Source organism: Nestor notabilis, unplaced genomic scaffold, assembly GCF_000696875.1.
Source record: "Nestor notabilis isolate BGI_N333 unplaced genomic scaffold, ASM69687v1 scaffold13368, whole genome shotgun sequence".
Taxonomy (NCBI): Eukaryota; Metazoa; Chordata; class Aves; order Psittaciformes; family Psittacidae; genus Nestor; species Nestor notabilis.
Window position 1 is genome coordinate 27477 of NW_009939681.1, and position 23778 is coordinate 51254.

The window sequence follows — 23778 nt, forward strand, 5'->3', positions numbered from 1 at the left end:
GAAGCTTGATTTTACTTCTGTATTGACTTACTGCAGTGTAAACCCTGTAGCAATTTGCACACCCTGGGAATGATTCTTTATCATAAGGTCAGTTTTCCATTGTTTTGGCCCTACTCCAAGTGAAAGTAAATCATACTTAGCAAAATTTATTCTGCAAAGGTTAAGGAGTTTCTGTTACTCACACTTTTCATACTTGTTTTATCAAACTTTGCATGTGACAGGCAAGAACTTGCAGAAACATAATCTCATGCAGTAAGTGTGCACATGCTCTTAAGCTAGTGTTGAGCTCGGTAAAAATTCCCCCTATTTATTTGAGCTATTTATTTGAGGAAGAAATGAAACACTCTCTGAAGATTCTTGCCTCTGTTCATGTTAGAAAAAGGTGAGATGACTAGAAAAGGAAAAAGACCTAGTGTTTGATCACCCTATTTAAGTGAGAATGGATGCTGCAGGTATTTTACTACAGCCAAATAATTACCCTTATTATATATGATACAAAGCCAATGGAAATTATTTGGATAGAATGCCGTTATTCTTGATTCAGATGGATTTTGGGCCAAACCTTTAATGCAGGCTTCTATAAAAGCAGAGAACAAGAGCCCTGAGAAGTCCATGTATTCATGTGCCTTAATATCTGTTACTAACGTATATGTAAGGTCAGACTCACCATGGTAACAACATCACAGAATTGCAGGCCAGAAAAATCTATTTGATACAGTCAAGACTTATAAGAGTCTTAATATGACACATTATATCACTGCTTGAGACATGGTGGTAAGAAAGCAACATCACACATTCAGAAATCAGCTGAGCCAGACAAAGGTTGATCTGTTCACAGAAGAAAAAAATTTCTTTCTTTCTTACTGCTTCTTCTTCTATCTTTCAGTTACGGAGCATGATGGCCTCCAGAGTAAATCTGCCACTTCACAGGTAATTATACAACAGCAGAAATGCAGCAGCTGTAGGAAATTTTCTATCTAAGCATTTATGTGTAGAGATGAGTAAAATTTAGACGTATTAGTTAATCTATTACTCTGGGCTCTATTCTAGTTGATAGAGACCTCTGTCTTGTTTACATAAAAACTAGATGACATAACATTTCACTTCTTCAAGTTAGATGTAATTACCTGGACACAGTAAAGGAAAAAGTAAGGAAAGTCCACTTCTCTCTATTATAATTTCTGTTGTTTAATAGGACTTTCCAGCTCACTGAAATGTCCAGAAAAGCCATGTGAAAATGTATCAGTATAATAGTCCTCACTATTTGGGTCAGTTTAGCTTTCTTTACCCCTTTCCAAGCCTAGATGTTCCCATCAAAAAGGTTTATCAAACTATTAATCTACAGGTCACAACAACCATTGGGGGAAAAAAAAACCCAAACCTAAACAAAAGTAAAACAAATAAACAAATGCCTTCACATACAAACACTGGGAATTAAAGTTCATTTTCAAGCTTCTGCATCTTTAACAGCACTGGAGAGCAAAACCAGTTACACATAAGAAAGTACCTAGCAGTATTCCTAACAATGTCCTAGTCATCTCCCATGGGTCTCATTCTCTTTCTGTGCAAAAGTTTGCTTTTCTTTTTAACTTACTTGCAAAAGGCAGTAAATCCTTAATGATTATCTTATGGAGCCTCATCCTTCCCAACACCTCCGCTTACTGCTACCTGTCTGTCAGAAATTCTCTAACCTGTAGCTACTGAAATAACGTCAGAACATGAGACGGCCTTGCATTTTATTGTGAACTTTGAAACTTTTAAAGAGACAATATAAAAACGACAATGTCAGAGGACTTCTTAGTCAATGTGTTGCAGTTTAACAAGGCATTTGGTTTCTTTTTTGCATGTCTACTGAATCAAAACAAGGAACAAAGTTTGAAAAAGCTGGGTAGACTCCATCTCCCATTGCATCAGGATTGAATTCCAGTTTTCAGAGCTGGTCGTCTATGGTGTCACTGTAGGGTACTATTGGTGTCCACTCCCTAGACACATTATGCCATTACACATGGTTCATCAGTGAAAGTGTACAGGAAGTGAATCAAGAAGAGTTGATATTTGTGTTTGCTGTAATGGATGGTATATTGATACTATTTAGAAGGCCAGTCAGTGTTTAAACTATCACTGAAATGCTTGTCCAGTGGAAAGAACTGCTGTGGAAGGGGGTCCTCCTCCAATTTGCTCAGTATAACAGCAATCATTATGTTTGGTGGGTTTTTTGGTTTCTTTGTTTGCTTGTTTTTTTTCCTTAAGCTCTTATACGTGATTACTCCAGATCCTGAGGCCATCTTTAGCACACAGATGTGGTCATTTTTACTCCAGAACTGGATGGCACAGTCCATCTTGTCCTTTTCCACACTGGCATAAGTCCATATCTCTTACGGTGCCACCTTCGTCCAACTTCCGTTTGCACCTCAAAAGGAAAGAAGAATGTGATTTTTTGGTCAAATACTGCTTGGGAGTAGACTGCTGAGAAAGAGGAAAGACAACAACAGTGGCTAAAAAAAATAGTGGTAAAATTTAGTCATCTAAGTCCATTGGACTCTCTTTCTAGCTAGCAGGGAAAAGTAGGATCTTCCAGAGAGTGTTTCATCTGGCCTGCTCAACATGCCCATCCTTCTGCACTGATGAAAATATCTTGTGTGGCTAATTCAGTTAGCTTCCAATGTTGAAAAGAGAAAATGAGCCCCACTCTTCCTTACAAGAAGAAAGGACATAGTTTATATGAGTCTGACCAGTTTTGTGTTCCTACTTAGTGACTACGGTCCCAACAATCAAAATTAATTATTAGACCTGTCGCATAATGAAATAAATGAAGACAGTCCCACTTCCATTTTTAACTTATCTGTTTTCAATTTCTACCTGGTAGTCCTCTGTTCCCCTTCCTCCACTGAACTGGAAAGTCTATTAGCACCAAGTAGCTTTCTCCCATCAAAGTAGTTATATTTTGATATCTTTATGCATAGCCAAGTCACTTCAAGTTTCTTCTGAGAAATTGGAGGAGGTTGAGATTTCTAACTAGCACTGTAAAACATTTTCTTCACCATCACAATATTTTCTCAGGTTTTTTATACCTTCTCCCATTTATGTTAAATAACCCTTTGAAAAGGTATCCTAGCAATGGTCTCACCAACATTGCCTACACAATTAAACACATTAATTCCACATTGCTTGCTCTTCCTCAGTTGCTAAAGGATGTTGTCTTGTTTCCATCTGCTTCTAGGAAAGTATAATCTGCAAGTTTCTTAACCAACATTCACCAATTTTTGGCTGAGAAATAATACTGCTTTGGTGTTTAAGATGGTAAGTGGAAAGCCGTCAGCAACCAGGAGGCATTTTCTTTCTGTTGCTGACAGATACATATATATAAAATAAACTGGAACAGCCCAAAGAAGTGGTAAATGCTCCATCCCTGGCAGTGTTCAAGGCCAACTTGGACAGAGGCCTGGGTAACATAGTCTAGTGTCAGCTGTCCCTTCCCATGGCAGAGGGTTTTGAACTAGATGATCTTTCCAACCCTAACCATTCTATGACTATTCTATGATATGCCACTCATTGACATGTTCACAGAAACATACAGTGGGTCCAGACAAGCCCCTAAAGTCTGCTTTCACATCTGATTCTTACTAGAAATGTACCTTCCTAAATGTTTGACAAGAAGGAAATTTCTATATTGAAGTGCTGTATGTCTGAGATGTCAAACTGAATGTAAACCTATGGTCTACCATCAGGAGAGATTAGAATTGTTAATAGACTAATGAACAGGAGTATTAACTGAACACAAGCAACATTAGAGACATCAACAATTCATAGCCATAAACTAAATCAAAAGGCTAAGAAAGGTATTGTATTGTATTTGAAGATATTTGTTTTAAATTGTCAGAAATTTCTGACAAAATTAAGTAGAATGTGGACCATGGCACAAATGGACAATTAAATACTGTTTGAAACCTTAATCAGCCCTAGACTTTAAACTTGGAAAATGGAGATTTAAACAATACAAACCATGGACTCTAGAGTGGGTCAGCTATCTCTAACACAAACAACTGTACTTGGTCATTTGAATATTTCACTGACTGATGATTAGGGATAGGATTCATAACCTAAACACATCTTTGACACTAGGAGATACCCTATTGAGTGGTACATATGAATCAGGAGCTGCAGATAGAAACCAGCAGACTTTTAGTGTAGTCTAAAACTGAACCCAAGTCACACTCTAAAATAGCTGTCTCAGCTACCCTGTAGTCAAAAAAAAAAGAGGGAAATCTCACGGTTTCAACCCATTCTAAAATAGGGAGGATAAACTGTTATGTTTCCTATATAATTCATTTAAGATGCATTCTAATCATAACATCTAAACTATATAAATGAATCTGGAGACTAAGCTAAATGAAATTATTCCTGTCCCATTAACAGTAAAATTCCAACTTACATATTCTAAATGTAAAATTAGATTCATCAACATGCAGTAATAGTAGGAAGCTTCATAAGCATATTAAAAATAATAAAAAATAATATTTCAGTATTGGGCAATCAACATAAATTTAAATTCTTTCCAATTTAGTCATAGACTTTTAGTAAATGGAGATCTCTTTGCATCACTGCAGCAGATTGTACTTTCAGATCTGGACCTAACGTGGGTTTTCCAAGCCCTGCTATAGTACTGAAATGTGCAGAAAGGCTAAAAAGAAGCTAAAAAAAAAAAGCTTGATGGAACAGCAAAGGAGTAAAGGTTCATTTCTCCGCTAGATGGCTTCATTCCCATGAAGATAGTTGAAATTAAGTTCATCTTCATTGATTCCCATGTTAACAGACAATCCTAAGAACTAAAAGATTTGATTATCTGCTTGTATGAAACTGATTATTAACTCTATATATCTGGCGGCGAAAGCAATATTGTAAAGAATATAGTTTCCTTATCCTTACCTCTTGGTTCAGGAAACAGTAGAGAACTGCTACAATAAACCCCTGAAAAACAAAAAAAACCCTCAAAGCACAGAAGTGTTGAGTATTAGCACAGTTTCAGAAAGCCTCTTGCATTTCACCAAGGTCAGTATCGTGATATGAATTCACAATAACAGATAACATGGCAATTGACGTTCTCCCACATTATGCTTACAAAAGTATGGTCCATTCTATGGCCAAACACACTGTGAGCTAATTCTCTACATGCTGTAAATTAGTAAGGAAACATAGAGTTCATAGGAAGGTCCATGTATGGGGCTCATACAGCTTTCAGTCAACTTCTGTGCCTTCGCAATATATCAGATGAGATCAAATTATAGCGTATTGAACACTTTTGTTAAGATTCTGAACTGAGGTAAACCCAGGAAAATTGTAGGAGGTCAATAGACCTATGTGATCAGATACCAGCTAGACACCTCACGCTTTTATTCAGTTAACTTATTTCTTACATTATTAATTAACATAATGAAGGCCAGCTCCAGGTACAGATGGTCAGGATTAAGATGTGCAGGATTTATTGGATAGTAATGCCAGAATGGATTAAATTCTCAAGAAGATAAAACCAACATAACTGCTGGATTTTTGGTGATGAATGCTGGCAAATGATGCCATCCAACCATTCAGAGAGAGATATGCTTCTTTGAAGTCTGGTAGGATTGTCCACGTCTGTTTCTTGAAGACTCTGAGGTGCAGCACAGGGAAAGGGAGAAAAGAAAAGGGCAGCTGAGTGCTGACTTCTTCATAACTCAGGTAGAAAAGCCACCTGGAGGATATGTCAGAGCAGCCCCAGTAGCTGTTATAGTTGGCACCAAGCTCCTCAAGCTGTCCATGCCTGTGTGCCAACTCTGACCAGTTGGGGGCATTCAAAGTACACCAAACATTTTGCTTACCCAGGAGGGAAACTCATGGAGCATTCCTAATGGCAGCAGTTTGCCTGGGGTTGATAGGTGTACCAGGCACTGTTTGATTTTCATATGTTTGCTTATCAATTTACTCTTTGACAAAGAATTAGCAAGGAGGTTAGACCTACTGCTTTTATTGCCCCTGGATAATTTAACGCCAGCCCAAATCATCTTGATCTTATTAGTGAAGTCAGAGAAGCTATGTGGATTGACACTGGTAGCAAAGAAGGTTTCACATGCTTGACTGCGACCCATCACCCAATTTACAAATACATCTGAAATACTTGGCCTTGTATTTGCAAAATCTGCAATTATACAGTCTAGCCTACAGCTGGGGTGATGTAGCTCACATTTTCAGATATCATAACTCAGCAAAGAACCACTAACTCTGTGAGGAGACACTAGCTTCAAGATCCAATATTTTTTTGTGTAATACTAGTTGTCATGTGGACACTAGTATTACAAGATTACACTAGAAAATCTACTAAGAAGGAAGCCTTTGAAGTCATTTTACCTGAAAAGATCCAATGCAGAGCTCTAAGTAAAGCCGAACCCCCAGGCTGGTGTATTCCGGAAGAAAGTTGAAGACAATATAATGGGTTCCAAATAATGGAATTAGAAGCAGAGTTGACCTTGAGAGACGTCTAGCTTAGGACATCAGAAGAAGTAAGGTAACGTAAAATTTAAGTAAAAATTAAGGCATGTGATACGTCACAGTAATGAGCAGAAACTAAAAAGACTAACTGAATATTTACATATGAAGTTCATATCTCTTGGGACTACAGTGCAAGGGCAGAAAGCATAATGAGAAACGAGCTGGAAATAGATTTCTGATGCTCATTTCCTTATTGGCAATACCATGTTCATGGCTTTTATGTTATTTTGACATTCTGTGTTTCTGAATGAGATTACTGTTCAGGAAAACACAAAGGACTAGAACATACTTTGCCCTATCAGATCCACTGAAAATTTGATGTTTATTTGTAACTAAACAGTTACAAATAAAGTCACATGCAGCCTCTCTTTGTAGTCCAGGTATGGGAAAGGAGATCTACAAAGAGTAATTTATCTTGCCCTAAATCAGAGATCTAATGTGTATTCAATGATTGGTTTCCTAGTGGCCCCATTGACTGTAATTGGAGGGTAGACATCTGAACACATCATTTTTAGATGGCAAATATTAAGTAAGATGAGTTTCATCCAGTTTCATCCTTTGACTAGTTTTCTTGGGAATGGGATAAGATTGGAAATTTCTAGAATTTAATGCCAGACAAACCACGCCTGTATGTGGCACTGCACAAGTGCTTCTCTCTTTAGAAAAGATGACATAAGCTTTTATTATTAAAATAATTGTATTTTAAATTATTTTTCCATACACTACCTGTATTGAGAAGAGTTATTGAAGTTGATTTGTCTAGGGTCTAGCTTTTTCAGCAAAATTCTGATGATGTTGATAAATAGGACAAAATTGACCTGTTCACAATATTTGTGGGGGGGGGTGGGGGGGGGTGGAAGGAAAGAAAATAAAGATTACTTTCCAGTGTAAAACTTACTTTGCAATTAAAAACTAGGGGGTTTACATCAGTTATTATGCAATTTGTGCAGTTTCAATGAGATCCGTGTAAGATTATTAATGTAATTCCTGTTGATAGCATTCAAGCATCTGAATAGGTTGCATTCCTTCTTAAAGAACCAGCTGAAGAGGAAAACTTGAGAATCTGACTTTGTTAGGAAACTATTTTTGCCAATGTCTTGTGTGATTTTTTTTATTTTCTGTAGCTCACATAATTTTGAATCTGAGATGACTACTGCATTAAATTCTGGCTTATATCTTTAGACATTATTAGTAGAATTCATCTGACTAAATCTATGTATGTACAATGAGATGACTGTATTTGAGCTGATCACTCTGTTCTCCCTTTGTAGTTAATGGAGGGCCAGACAGCACAGTCAGTGGAGCCCCAGGTGAGGTCTGGGATGAATTATCTCCTCTAAAGGCAGCATCTGTTGTAAGTCAGAAGAATCATATACCAAGAATGCATATTCCTATTTATTGACTCCAAAGAGAACTAAGGAGCATTAGCTTAGCTCCACAGCTAGCTAGGGTCAATCCTAACTTGCAAATTTTCTACAACTGCAATTTGGCACAGTTTTACCAAAGTCTGAGAAACTGCTTAGCTTTCCACAATCAGAGAGTTTCTTCCTATGTGTTTTTGTGTGTCCGTACACATCAGCTCTTCTTAGCTGAGGCTGAATGCTTATTTTTGCCTAAGAATGTCCACATTTCACCAGAAAGTCCAATCTCTTTTTATCTATTAGTGATGACTCAAGTACACTCCAGCAGAAATGTCATCACTGCAAACCCCTGAATCTCTTTACTTCAGATGTGGATGTAAGATGAGCACTAGTAGCAGAAAAAATTATGGCAATAAAAGGAAATATAAAATTTTATGGAAACATGGCACACTATGACCAGAATTCAACTTGAGATTCTTCATTTACATTGTTTGTGTATATATGCCTAATTTGTATGCACCTGTCCTCCAATTAAATTAAGCTTTTAATAGATGGCCTTAAGGTCATCCATTACCTGCTTGCTTAAACACTGCTTGAGGTTCAAAGACATGTGGAAGTAAACATACATGATAATCATTTAAAGCCCATCAGTTTATTCAATAAATGTCAGGCTCAAGAGTTATCATCATTGTTATCACCTATGAACAGAAACTTACTGACTTTGAAAGTTCATGTTAAAATTCATGGATGTTTCTGGGCTTTTAGACGGTTTAGCCACACACCTGATGTTAATTTCAACCCTAGTAACAATTCTATGAAAGTTTTAATTTGTTTGTAGGATGTTTGTTTTGTGGGGGTGTCAGTTCTCTGACTCTTTTTAGTTTGCATTGGACATAGGCAAGATTACAGTAGAAATTTTACCATTCCTCTTCCTTGTTTCAAACAACATTTCAGGAAACACTAACCAGATTTTAACAGTCTTTTTTTTTTTTCTAATTAATGTTGGCAAACTCAGAAGTTCCTACCCCAACAGAAATTATAATAGGTCCTTTGATTAACCACCAGTAAGGAGAGCCTTGATTAATATCCCAGCACCTGAGAAAATAACAGTAAGTTTAGGAAAAGATGTGCATGTAATCACTGAAATCAATTAAAAATATAATTCAAGAATACAGAACAATGTAGGAAAGAATGACTTACGCTGTGTCTTCAAAGTAGAATTTTACTAATATCCATATAAGGGTGAAAAGCATTGGAAAACCTGTCAGACATTTAAATAAAAGCTGTGATTGTCTAGTTTTATCAATTAATCCAAATATTTTCCACTGAAATTCTGCTGTGATGACATAAGTCATTGCCTTTCAGAACTGGAATTGCCTTTTGTGGCCTGTTCATGTAATGGGAATTACTTTAAACTTACAGTATTAAAGCTAAAAAGAAATCTCCTTATACCCATGATGGAATGAAACAAGTTACAACATTGACTGTTTGGTGATCATGCATCACTGTGAAGATATAAAGGGACATAGAAGCCACTTTGCACATGATATATTTCTGCCAGAGGCCTGAGCTTGCAATCTCTTACTAATATGAACACAATTCACCTATATGATCTCACCTGAAGTTAGCACTTGCATGCAGATAGCACATTAAACCCCAGGTTTATATAATAAGGGTGCTTTTTGCATGACAAAATATTGGGGAATAGCATTTACAAAATCCTAAAATAATAGTAATGTTAGCACTTTACAAACACAGAATATAATGCAGTCTACCTTAAACCTTTCTCAAAAGACACTTGAAGTCTCCCTAAAATACCCAAGATGATTCAGTTTCCTTATTTGCCAAGCCTACCTTAGCCTTTGGTGGTAACATGTATGATTGCCTCCCTAAACTGACCAAAAATTCCCCTGGAAAAGTGCATTCACCTGCCATGTTTTCTGTTTTTAGCTTTACACAGCAACTCTATGTGGGCAGCCACTTAGTTTCTGATTTCTAAGTCACCAAAAAGGTCTAAACAATTAGATTTATTGCAGTCTACAACAAAAAGGAGTGGGAATGTTGCTGTGTTGTACCTGCACTGTTATTAGGTGGATAGAGCTCTTTTATGCATACAATTGCCCAACACAAAAAATGTGTTATAACAATATTGAAAGTACACAAATGCCCACTATGACTCCAAAGGGACCCATTCTTGCATGAAGACTGTGTAACTGTACTCTGCAAGAACAGGTACAAGGTGCTCTTAACTTTGGTGTTTGTGATAGTGCTTTGGAGATCTGTGTTTTCAGCTGGGAGAAGTTTAAGTGGACTGGATCACCCTCTGTGGGTTCTTGAGTGTACTTAATTTTCCACTTATCTCAAAGGAACTTTAATGCCATACTTTTAAAAATCTTGATTGCTCCTCAGTAGTACGCATGTAAAAATAGTCAAAGTAATGGCCAAGGTAGGCACTTCAGTTGGGCAGATTAGATTCCACATCCAGTATTTTTAATGGGTTCCTTGTTTAGCATCTTGCCTTTTATTAACCTCATGTAAAAGCCTTACTTACCCCAGCCAAAGAGAACAAGCCACCAAAAATATCTTCTTCCATGAGAAAGAGATGAGAGTAGTAGACAGTTTAGGTAAAGAGCCTCTACTAGCAACCACATGAAATTGGTCATCATGAAGTAGTGACAGAAAACAACTGAGATCTTGCATTCAGTCTAAGGAACAGGAAATTTATAATTTAAGCATTGCTTGTGGATACATGTGCTTGATTTGTAGTAGTCACCTGTAATTTTGGCTGAGATCTACAAAGAACAAGATCTCACAATTTCATGCATGTTTAAAGGGAGAGCTTCAAATGTAAAATGATTTTCTGAATAGTAAGACTTGAATCATCATAATACCTTGGAATCTCCATTTTATTTTGCTTTGTGTCTCTATGTTAGAACTATAGCATATGATTTCTCCCACAAATGCACTGCTTTCAGTGCACCTTATGCAAGTAGAGTCAAATACTCCATAGCCCTTCAACAAACGTTCAAAGACCCACTTTCCTACTTATGCTCAGTTCTAAATTTTTATGAATGCAGAATAATCATCCCATAAATCTCTGTTTGAAAACCATTGCCATATTACCAGTATTTGTGGCTGGATCAAAGATAAGTCAATTGCCTAGTACCTTGTGTGTTTCGTGGTTTATAATTCAGAGCTTTCAGTCAGAACATGAAGTCCAACCTTTCCAGAAGACATCTCTTAAAAGTTGTGTTATGAGGTACTCAGAGATCTTAAATTTTAGCCTTTAGATTACAGAAGTGTAATAGTGTAATGATACTACTTTTTTCTATATCAAAGTCTATATGCGATGTAGAGAACTACAGGATGACAAATTGATGCATCCAGAACAGAGAAGGGCATGAGGTACACAGTTATGGAGATAAAACATACCAAATAAAAGAATTATATAATTCTCTTTACCATGTTAGAGGGAGGGAAAAAAAAGGAAAAAAGTAAGGAAAAAAGTAATGAAAAGTCAAACCATATATAGATGGTATGCAAAAATGTCAAGTACCACTGTATCCTGCTTTTGATATGCTTACTGTAGAGAAGCTGCAATGATCAATGTCTTCCTCTTGGAAAAGGACAGCATCCTTAATGAAAATGGCAATAGCTTTCAAAATAAAAGTCAAAAAGAGCTGTACATGGATATAATTTCTGGGGCAGCGAAGCCTCCTGCAAGAAAAGGAGAGGTCCTTCTGAAGTAATTAATTGACTTGTGCTGATAGTAATTAAAATATGCAATAAACTCTTTTATCTCAGGTACTTGCAAGCACGTATAGAAAGTATACGTCCATCCACTGAGCTCTCTTTGAAGGCAGGAAGAGTTATAAACTTTCCTCGTGCAAAGCAGTTCACCCCACAGCCTTACATCTTAAACTCTTTGGCTATTAGGTGCCGCCCTGGTGATGTTGCTGCCACCTGCTGCCAAATTTTAGGAATCTTAGTTTTAGTTTGTGTTTAGTATATCTGAGCCAGGCCTCTGGTTGTCATTATTTTTGAGCCAAGAGAAACCTGCATTTGAGGGACGACCTCTACTGCTACAATTCTGACTATGGTTAAACTATGCCCAAGAACAAGCATGAAGAGATATCCCAGACTAACTAGACAGTTTTCTCAATGAACAGGGTAAAATTTAGCAAGACTTTCTATACCCTATGCGTGGGTGAGTTAAACTGCATTAAACCCCTGTGTAGACAGCCTTATTCAGAAATACAAAATTCTTCCTTAGTTTTCCAAAGTTACTCTCACAAATTAAATTAATGCACACGAAATCTTCAAAACAATTTGTCACATCTACTTTAAATTCTCAATTAATTCAGATTAAATTTTTACCGTTATTGAACCCAAGTTTTTGGAGGAGTTATACAGCATCAACTTTATGTTTTCCTTTGAAACTGAGGATTTTACCTCATAAGCAAAGAGTTCAATTAAAAGCTGAATTCCATCCAGATCCAGTAATCTCAGGGTCACCTAATCTTAAAGCTCACTTAGAGTGTGCAGAATTTTATTACTTAACTCAAATGCCAACCCCATTGTTAACTATAACATTTTCCTCCCTATTGATAAGTCTTTTTATGACCATTGTTTCTTTCCTTCCCCTCATTTAGGCTGGTTTGTTTCCCTGAGGTCAGAGTGGATGTCAATAAACATATCTGTTGCCTTCCAGACATGAACTAGGAACCAGCAGAGGTCAAGAAACTTTCCCCAGAGAAACATGACTCTCACAACATAATACGAAAACTATTCTTTTTTGTCTTGAGGATTTACAAGCAATAAACATAGATTAATAACTTAAATCCTACATGGCAGCAAATATAAAATCTACATTAAATGAGAAAATAATCAATCTGTTTTACTTGAGACAATCTAAATTGTATCTGAAAATATCTAATAGCTGGATAGTTGAGTAGGAGAGAAATCTTACCAAATATAGAGTGCCTAACTTTCAAAATATGACTTTAGTTGTACATATTTCCACAGTAATATGTGCAGTGCCATACGAACATTGATTCAGAATCAAGTTCTTTGTGTGCATTCTTCTTAATACAAAATTCATTGAAGCCATAAAAAGCAAACACACATAGTTTATTAAAAAGTTCATTCCAGCTAAAGCAAGTGAGTTTAACTACTGGTTATTAGGATCAAAGTGAGTTGCCAATAGACAGTCAGGGTTTATTTCCCAGTTCTTCTTGATATGCTTTTCATTTCTAGCCTCAATTTAATATTATGGAATCAATATGGCTAGAAATTTTTATTTTTATTTGTCTGGATTTCTATCAATATTACTTTGTCATGCCTAATGTTGTCTTACACAGCCTAAGATACAAGAACTTTTAAAAGAATCAAGGTCAGAGAATAACTTTACATACCTGAACGCAATAAGAACTGTCACGGCAATAATGAGTGATGTGATCGATACACTGTACCCTACTGTGTAGATGATCTTTATAGTAGAAAAGTAGGATTTCTATAAAATAATAGAATTATTTGTCACATAGCTTGCAGGCAAATGACAGCTGTTTCATAGGTTCTGGTAGTTTTGCTTTGGTGCTTCCAATCTGTTCACATCCCTGACTCCCTTTTTTTTCTCCCTTTTAATCCCACAGCACAATTCAACTGAAATTACTCATTGTTTCTTCTGTGAAGACCCATCCCATAGCCTAGTCTGATAAAGAAACATGTATTGATCAGGACAGTTTCAAGCTCATTCATAAAATTATAAAAAATCAAACCAGTCTTCCAAGAAGGCATTGTAAAAACTCATGCATTCTTATAAGCACTGCATTTTGTACCATGTTTTCTCCACAGCAGTCACAGGACAATACTGCTGGCAGCTGTCTGCATGATGAATACAGAATTCTTTCAGCCTTTCCTTATGTTTCTCCAAATTTCTTCAGTTTCCTTACTTACACTTTTGCTATTTATTCTTCCTTTCTTATTTTCCTTTTTCTTTTTCTTTTTTTTTTTTTTTGGATTTGCATTGTGAGCTTTATTTTTTCCTGGTGTTGATTTTCCTCCCCTCCTCCCTCTTCTTTCTTGCTGTCAAATTCAATTGTTACTCACCCAGAATGTCAATCAGAACCATTTCAATTTAAACGGCACCTCTATCAGACATGATCTTTGAGTAAGGATAAGCTGACTTCAGTCATCACACATGGAATCAGAAAATAGAATGAATAAGCTTTAGTCTGTGAATCTTTCCATTAAATCTAACATGGTCTCTCTCTTAGGTCCTATTTCAAGGTTTTTATATCCTAAAATCTGTGCAGCAATGCAGTGTGTTGCCACAGTTCCCTGTGGGGAAGGGCAGATATTTATTTTGAGCTATAAGTATAACTTAAGGCATTATAAGTCTGACATTATGTAGGATTTCGTTTATTTTAGGTGCTTAAAAGTTAGCTGCTTGTGTGTGAGCAGATGAGTTTATAGTAAAACAAACTGTACGGGAGCATGGCCACAGAACTGTACAATTTAACTGTTAACACAAAACTGTCCCTTATTTTTTTTTCTTTTCTAGTTAATGAATGGAAACAAGCACTCGCAGAAGACAATTCAGCTCATTGTAAAATGAGACCTTATCACTTTCTGCCAGCAAGAAAAAGGTTCTATCACTACACCTGCCTTTACAAATTCAGGTTGGTTTAGCAAAGTAAGATCTTAGGTGCTGAGGATCCTACATCCATGTTCCATGCATTTCTGGCTATTAGTCTAATTTTTTCTCTGGAAAAGAAGTTACAGGAAGCTAAGCACATCTATACAATATGTTTGTATCCTTATTAGAGTTCAAGCACTATATTTTCCCTTTACATATAACCTCTAAATATCAACAATTGTGCAAAACTTGCTGAAGAAATATGACAAATTCTGATTGCATTACAGAGATGTAGGGGGTTTTTTTGTTTGGTTTTTTTTTTCTTGTTGAATTAGGTATTTTATGCTACGCAGGATGAGAAACAAGAAATCCCTCTCATCCTGAGATATTTGTTTGAAATAGCAATGTTACACCACCTTTGATGTACTGATGTTGTCATGCCAGAGAATCATCTTGCTGACTGATATTTTTGAAATGTCTGAATTAATATTTTTATTTTGTGATATATCTCCAGCTGTTACAGCCATGAGCAAGTTCAGTAGTGCTGCATGATGGCATGGGATTTGCAGCTAGCTTTATTTTTGTTACAAACTTACTCCTGAATAATAAAACATCCTTAGTAATTCTCCAAAATAAGTAAGTAGAGAAAAATTTCAGTTGCATTCCACACTTGGTAAGAAATTTCAGCTTTAGGTATATTTCCCTCCGCAATAGTCTTCAGGAATAGAAAGGTATCCTATAACATCAGCACACCACTCACATATATTTAATTAAACTTACTTCGTCAAGTGGAATCTCATCTTCTACTGGACAAGCAATATGGTAGGGAGGGAATGGGTCAGACCAGCCTTTCTTTGTGCAGTTCCTTTTTACTATCCCAGCTGAAACAGAAACACTGATTTTTTCTGATAAGTGTCCCATAACACAGAAAATAAACATGAGAACACCTCTTGCTCTTACGAAAGTTATACCAGGAGGAAAGGATCATCTCCATTAGTATCTCACTGAGTTGATAGGACATTTTGCATGTGTACATCCAGGTAGTCAGAAAGGAATTTTTTAAATGTATCTAGAGATAAGAAGTGAGACAACTGAGGTGACAGAGATAGAGGTGGGAAGGAATAAGGAAGAAATCCCATCAGGGGCAAGGATGTCTACTGAAGAAAATTGGGATGCACTGCTCCACCAGAATTCTGCTTTGTTCAGCACTCACCCCCTAATGTATCCTTTCTCACTCCCACCTTCCTTGGGGCTTATTCTTTCTTTGAAGATCAGGGGCTGGAATAAGCAGTTTGTTCTATGAGGATAACATGTTTCCATAAAAAGATTTATGAGTCAGATGAGGGGTAAGTAAAAGAATCCCAGGGCAGGAAATGAATCTCCACAGATGAAAAGGATTTTCCTTATCCCTCATTTATAACTTGCTTGTATTGGGTGAGGCAGAGATTGGGCTTTGCAGTTTCTTTTTCTTGTGGAACTGCCAAATCTAGGTCTTTCCTGGAAGGTGATTTCCTACTTACGGGCTTGCAGTTTGTTCCTAGCCATATTCGCTCACAGAGTAAGCAGCCACAAAGGCATTAGTTTGCAGAGTCTTGCATTTGACCCAACACATATGCTCCTTCAATGACAAAGTTCTGCTTTGTGTCTCCTTGGTTTTAAAGAACAGCCACATTATTCATTCCTCTGCCTTTCATTTCATTCCACACTAATCAGGGCATAAATCTCATAAAGCCCTATGCTTAAATTCTGACCTAAACAACCCCCATACAAGGTCTGTGGAGAACTCAAGCAACACGTTGATCCCAAAGTATATAGAAATCAATGGAAATCACTTTATTGATTTCAGTGTTTTTTGGCTCATAGCCTCATCACAGACTATGGATGTATATGGATATATCCATATATATATGGATATATTTATGGATACATTTAAAATATGAAAAGAACTGCTAAGCTCCCTTAGATCCTACTGAAATATTTGCAGTAATGTTTTGATCCATCTAGAGAGTGGGAACTTGGAATGCTCTGTCTTCACCACCCATTTTTAGAAATGTTTTTGCCAGGCATGCAACACACATAATAGGAGTACAACCATGATAGTACATCACCTGACTCCTTCATGAAGTGAAAGAGGATATTTGGGCATGGTAAGGCAAGAGTGTCTCCAGCATCTGCCTCTGGCCAGCACAGTAATTTGTCCCAAGCTCTCTTGCAACCTCAGATACAAAGCAAAATTTATTTTTAAGAATAATTATATTTGAGTATAATAAAACCCCAAACCTTTTTAAACTTTGCCGCTTCACCACTTACATGTCTTATAAAAAATAGTTTAGCCACAATTTTTATTCTGTAGTGAGAAACAAATACCTCCAGGGGACTATTTAATCTGCTTCAGTTAGACCCCCTGTATAAGAATAGGGTGGGTTTTCAGACATAATGCAATAAGTGAAAATGTATTGTGGAAATGGGAGGGAGAATGTTGCTGGAAGTAAGGGCAGATGATGGTATTTGTTAAGGGGTTACACTACTTTTAAATATCAGCTTGCTCTCACAGAGCAAGTGTGATGCCATGATAGCATCCAGTTGGGAACGAATAGGACAAGGATGCAAGATTCACTCAGATGGATTGACTATACATTTTTGAATGTGAAAAAAGTATTGAAAAACAGAATTGAAGGTGGATGATGACTGGTAGTGGATGGAAGAAGAGCTGACCAGAGAACAAGGATGTGGGACAATAAGTAAAACACTTGGATATACACTTTGGCAGCATAGCTATATTCTGACCCTGGTAAGGTGTTGTTTCTCTCTCACTCTTTTAATCTCTCACATATGGATACCTGCTGGTGTTGCATTTTCATGCTTTTCTGGGTCCTCCAGACATTCAGCCTCCTTTTTCTTCAGCTGTGTCATAAAATCACATTCTGGGTGGACATTCCCAGCAACCTACAGAGAGTAGAGGAGTTTCACCTGATTAATAAGAAGGGGTTGGGTAGGATCCCATGAGCCTTTAAGTCCAGACTCAATTTTGTAACTAACAGGGCTGTGTTAAGGACATAGAATACTAGCTTTGGGTTCAATAATCCTAGCTTTGGGTGCAGCAGTCAAATGGTGGCACCATCTCTGCACAAATTTCAATGCTTTTGCAGATGAGCCCAAATGAGCTCTGTCAAAGGCAGTTCAGCTGTGCTACTTCACATCAGTGTAAATCATTAGGTGGTACAGATGTCAGAAGACGGTAGCTACAGCTCTGTACTGGGAAGTTTATAAGATTCTCTGGCTATGTTATAAGGAAAGGCATCTTTGCTAGGGCCTGGATTTGAGTGCAGGACTCGTTTGCACCCTGACTTTATCCCTGCTAAATCTGGACCCAGGGAGACAGCATGTATTTGGACAGGCTCCTTTTCTTAACAGAGAAGAGCCCAGCACTGCAGGGCATACTACAGAGCCAGCCTAGTCCTTAGCATAGACGTGCCCTTTCCAGCCTTCAAAGAAACATCTTGAAACCATGTACAGTTACTGCAAAATTGTCTTCTAAATGAGCTCTTCATCCCAAAAGGAGGGAATCTCTCCTCTCCCTTCTGTCATCTGATTTTCTTTACACAGGGTGGGAGGCAAAATTCCTTTCTTTGGAAAAAACCTCTTCATCAAATCCTTTGTTGGTCTGGTATGCTCATATAAAGAAAAAATTGGCACCCAGTGTTTTAACAGCAGGAACTTTTAGTTGCTTTAGTCCTTATTCAGATGTGTGTTTAGATGGACTCCACAACAGAATTAGGAAACATTCAGAGTACCTTGGCCACCAAAGTACTTTGACCAAAAGACAAAGTCTGCAGCAGGCTGATACACACCACAACTGATGTACCCACTGTGCAGAAGCAGACACATCTATTTTTCACAAAGAAAGCAATATGTGGTTTGTACAACCATAACCATTGTCACAGTCCCAGAAGACCAGTTGTCATCAGAGACACTCTCATCTTAGATCTACACCCTGGCCATTGGTGCCAGTGTGCTCTGTATGTGTGAATATGGATATAGAGACACAGATACACACAACAGAAAATAAACTCAGGATGAGACTTGCATCCTGAACAGGTGGCTGGCATACAGCTCAGTTTTATTCTACCCAGGGAAGATTAATATTCAGGGAATTTCAAAAAAATAAATAGCTGGATTTCAGTTCATCCAGAGGGCAGATTGTATCCATTTCAATAAGCTGCTGTTTCCCCTGCATTTTAATGTCCATATCTCATGTCGGTCTGCAGAGCATTTGGACTGCATATGGGCTAAAAAATCGAGGCTCTCAGGCTTCTGGGGAATACTGGATTATTTGTACAGCCTTCTGGGGTTTGGACCCTGGCACTTAAAAATGGCAACCACATGTACGTCCTTGAAGGACCAAGTGTGCTTCGCGTTTAATGCACTTTTAGGAGGATGTTTTTTTTCTGCCAAACTGACAGATAGCTGTTCCATGGATCAGTTTAAGGCAATAATGAAAAGGAGGGCCCCATGCTCAAGCCTGAATGAAGCTTGGATTTGGTTACCTTTGAAAGGAAGGTAACTGTGAATGGATAGAGCAGGGGCCAGTCATTGCCTTAGCCCCAGGAGGTGGAGATCTGTTGTGTGGTAAGCCTCAGTGATGTCAGCCGTGATCAGTAAAAACAGGTAGTCTAGGGAACCCGTCTGCTCCACTAAGACATGTCATAGTAGGCAGGATGACAGACTATTAGCATCTGTCTTGAATACCGTTGACCACTTGATATCTCTTCAGATGCCAGCATAAGTTCTTCCCCCTTATACTCACCCTGAACAATGAATTTAATCTATGCTGAAAAGCTCATTACCTATTATGTACAGTAGCTATTGCAAAAAGTAGTTTTATTAGTCAGTAGAAAAAACAGTCAACTGATTTACTGAAAAAATATTCTACAACATGCTCTTGGTTCGGCAAACTGTGCCCAAAAAAACCTCAGTAGGAAGGAAATGTACCCATTTGCACAGTCCTAAATTATTTCTCCTGGCAAAAAAATTACTAGGTTATGCCTATGAAAACTCTCTTTGCTTACTAAAATGTTCATGGCAAGAACAAAGCTTGTTTGGCTTATTCACCAGTACAGGAAACAGTTTTTTTTCTTTCTAAGTCTCCAAATTTGTGAGAACACGTTACCACATGCATCTCAAATGAAAAAATTGGGCTGATCAATTGATGGGTATTTAAATTATTACCTCGTCTTTCAAGAAGCCCTGACCTTAAGAAATCCTCTCAGAGTTTATATTCAAGTCAGAACTAACTGCTGCTTGAATAAACACTGAGCGTAAGGTCTGCTATGACAGAAACTCAGGTAAAATAAACTAAAAAGATTTATTCCACTCCTAGGCTGTGTTCTAGAGATATTCATTCCCTAGAGTATTTGACTACATCTAGCAGACCCTTGTACTTTTCAAACAGCCTGAATAGTATTCCCAAACAGATGTAGAATCAGGTTCCAAATTACTCTGAAAACATCTATAGACTTAATTGTTTAATCTCATTTTCTACCTTCTTCTTTTCTGCCCATTTCTGGAAGCATCAAATAATGGGATAGATGTATAAGCCATTCTTTAAGGTAAGAATAAATGTCTGTGTATGTGATTTAGCTCCCTTTCGTGTCTACATCTACAGAGACATCACTATCTGATCTAGTCATCTCAGGTTCCTTTCATGAGGATAACAGAGAGAAGTTAGCATAGATCAGTTGAATTATTTTATACATTTAGTTCTGCATGGAATGAGCTATGGTTTAGACTCAATTCACTAGGGTTCCCCTGACTGTTAAATTCATGGTTATTTTTAAATTTGGGCTTCATCACTGAGCTAGATGAATACCACTTACTACAGCTACTGACATTGCACAGGTTTGTGCACAGATCATTATAACAGAGCTACTCTGCATTGTAGCTCAGCTGATAATAAGACAAGTTCTTCTGGTTTATAGGATCCCTAAAGAAATGAAGCTCCATAATATCTTTGAGTTAGCCATGTTAGTAGAAGTTTATAAGGATAAAAATTATAGGAATTACATAACAGGAGCCAAAATAGAAAATACTTTTGAGAGGGCCATAGCTAGTATTTCAGGTTGTCCTCTTGAATAACTTTATACAAAAATTTTCTTGCTAATGAAAAACAGTAAACTATAAATGAAATAAACACTGATAAGTTCTAAATAGAATGTGAATTTGTAGTTGCTATATCCATCAGTTATTGTATTAAATGGAGCTGTGGGTTAGCATAACTAGCAAAAATCAGCCCTTGTCAGAGGGCTTCTGCTGAAAGTCCTCTTAATGTGATAAAAATAATAATAAAAAAGAAACAACCAGCAACAAAAACAAGAGAAAACCCTCTTCCACATCCAGCTCTAAAGAGGGACATGAAATGAACACATAAGAAAGTAAACTTCTCTTTTTTTTAATTACTCTCAGTATTTTCATAATGGCATACGAAATTTGAATAATGCTTTTCCTCCATTTTCTCTCATGTGCATCAGAATGGGTTAATATTGCCATTCTTTTCAAATTACAGTAAGCAACATACAACCACTGACAGAAAAAAATTAAAAAATAATAGTTTATGAAGCTATAAGTCAGCCTCTTAAGCATTTAAAACTTCTCCAAAAGTTGAGTTCAGCTTTTCCAGGGAAAGCATAGTATCAAGTTACACCGACAGTGAAAACTGATGGCAGTTTTCCCACCATTTTCTGCTCAAATAAGAGTTGTTTATCTATCCCCTATTATAATAAGACATGCAACACACTCCATGAAAATTTTATTATACACTTATGCATAAACTTGTTTTTGATCAGTGCATAATCACAATATAACTAATCCAACTTTATAGAAGAAGGTGCTATGTCTTGGATAAATGGCTCAGGTTCTTACAGAGACCTTCAGTGATATAGTTAACTATTAGCAATGGATCCCAATATTCTACTTATGAGCAATCATACTTATCTACTCCCACTAGAGGGAAGTGGAGTTTGTCACACAGATGATACAAAGGAACCATAGCTTTGCATCAGCAAAAAGTCTTTTCAGTCATTTCACAGTGTTTTTTTTCTCTTGACCCACAAACCAAGCTGCTGTGCTCATGAAATGCTTCTTCAGAGAAGAGATTCCCATGGAAGAGGAAAAGATACAGCAAAGGGATCACAAAAGGAAGATGCTATAAATGGAATTACTCCCAAAAGCAAAGAAAAAATCCTTCCCCCACTTTTCACAGACCTTTCTGTGATCCTGAATGCTGGTTTACTAATCTTTGTCCAAAGCAAAATATCAGCAAGACTTCTATGCTTTTTAATGTATTTGGATATTTCTGATTGTGCCATAACCACCCCTGCTCATTTGACTAATTTCTTATCTGTAGCATCCTAGCTGCTCACATATGTAAATAACATTAATATTACAAACAAGGCAGCTGAAATTGTAACTAATAAGATTGCTTACTCTGAAATTTAAAACTCTTAAATGAAACTCAGATCCTTTTACATAACAGTTCTCCTCTGGTTTCTTCTTTGTCCTAATCTTTTAAAGCCTACACACAAAAAGGGGGGATTCTGCCAATTATGTTGTTTCTCCTTAGTGAGCATTTGGTAAGAAAGCAGTGAAATGATTGATACATAGTTTCTGCAATGTGTGTCCCTTCTGCCGCTGTTCACACTTTTCATAGCATCTTCCCTTGTTTAACTGGAATCCAAAGCAAATAAAGAGACTCATACAAAAAGTAAATCTCTGACCATCTGCTCCAAGAAGAAAACTTCCAAGTATTGAAAAACAATTAAATAAAAGCTTTTTTTTTTTTTTTCATGCAATTACTTACAAGCACTGCCAGACTCAGGGTGTACAGAGCACAGTGATATAAAGCACGAGACTTCATGTTCCAAAGCAAGAGTAAGACTTCACTTCTTGTAGCCTTTCTTAGCATCTTTCACCTGCTTTTGATTTCCCTTTCTCTTGTCAGTTGATGATTTGAAGCATTTATCTTTTTGCACAGAAGTGACGTAACAGTACAGTGAAGTGGGAAATAAATATTAACAATTCTCTAAGCTGTATTTAACCTGCTTTCCACCTTTTTGACTTTCCTTGTATGTTCAAATACTGGACTGGATTCAATGATTGATTCAAAGATTATGGGAATCCTGTACCTCCTATCAAGACCCCTGTTTCTTCCTTTGTAACACATTATTATTTTAAGACGGATGGACACCTCCAAAAGTTACTAATCCTGGATTAAAACAACATGGCTCACACAAAAGAAACCCTGTCCTAACAGATAATTTTAATGTCAATTTATTCTAATGAAACACATTTCACAGTGTGGCTTCAGTGTATCTGTGTGTGGGTGTGTTTGTATGGATTATACCATGGGACTATATTTTAAAACACAGGATCAAAAACTGCTCACAGGTATGTGAACACAAATTCTGTTCGGTACCTGTTAGACATAGATTTGCAGGCAAAATTCACAAGCTATTCTTCTCGCTTTGCTTCAGATTTTTGACAGTTTAATGTCTAAACCTGAACTAGTCAACTTCTCTAGTCAAAATATAGAAATATGTTTGTTCAGCTCATTCAGCTCATCCAGCTCATCCTAAGCTTTAAGACAAGCCAGATGAATCCCACTCTGGAAATACACAGTCTCACTCAGAGTTAAATGTCTAATGTCTAGGCATTGTAAGGTCAGCTCTACTCCAGCTGTGCTGTGTATATATGAAAGCTTGTCTATCAATTTATACTACCTTGAGGGACTTCAAATTCCATATTAACATTAAGCAAATACTAGCATTGCAAAATCAGAAATATGAAAAGTTATGAAATAACTTTATTGTTCTCTTCTATTCTCATATCATGCTGTTCCTCAAAATCAGGTTTTAACACCAGCTCCCACCTTCCCTCAATGGTCTATCCTACAATCCTGTGCTCGCCTCTGACACTGCTTTTTGTTCCTCTTCCCTGCTCATATTTCTGCAGTTATATCAAATAACCTATTACAGCTTATCTATACAGGTTGTGTAGGAGAATGTTGAGACCTTGGGAAGGAGTCTCCCAGCTCCTAGAATCACCACAGCTGTGAAGAACTAAAGTTGTACTTATGAGGAGCTCGACTATGTTTGTAGGTATCTATGGAGATGGAGCCTTCAGGGCTTGGTTGTAGATTGTATCTGTGATGAAAGTGAGTATGTGTCATGAAAGAAGGTGTCTTTGGAGAGATGAAGTTGTTAG

The 23778-nt window shown here is 37.1% G+C and overlaps 1 protein-coding gene across 1 annotated transcript; it reads right to left on the reverse strand.

The window, feature by feature from the left end:
• Positions 1 to 2287: 2287 nt before the first annotated feature.
• On the reverse strand, positions 2288 to 22432 carry GHRHR (growth hormone releasing hormone receptor). Its single transcript, XM_010019983.1, has 13 exons — positions 22376 to 22432; positions 17361 to 17466; positions 16629 to 16736; positions 15301 to 15401; positions 13298 to 13395; positions 11468 to 11600; positions 10435 to 10588; positions 9084 to 9144; positions 8909 to 8978; positions 7249 to 7340; positions 6382 to 6511; positions 4927 to 4968; positions 2288 to 2410 (listed from the first exon to the last, which is right to left on the reverse strand). Exons 1-13 carry the CDS (start codon positions 22430 to 22432, stop codon positions 2288 to 2290), a joined length of 1275 nt encoding a protein of 424 aa, XP_010018285.1.
• Positions 22433 to 23778: the final 1346 nt, after the last annotated feature.

What these genes read in the sequence shown, in the direction of transcription:
- GHRHR (XM_010019983.1), bottom strand. Translation starts at nt 22,432, where the DNA reads ATGAAGTCTCGTGCTTTATATCACTGTGCTCTGTACACCCTGAGTCTG. An exon ending in TTCTACTTTGAAGACACAGC is followed by an intron (nt 8,979 to 9,083) that starts GTAAGTCATTCT and finishes TTATTTTCTCAG; the next exon opens with GTGCTGGGATATTAATCAAG. An exon ending in AATAACTCTTCTCAATACAG is followed by an intron (nt 6,512 to 7,248) that starts GTAGTGTATGGA and finishes GTCCTAAGCTAG; the next exon opens with ACGTCTCTCAAGGTCAACTC.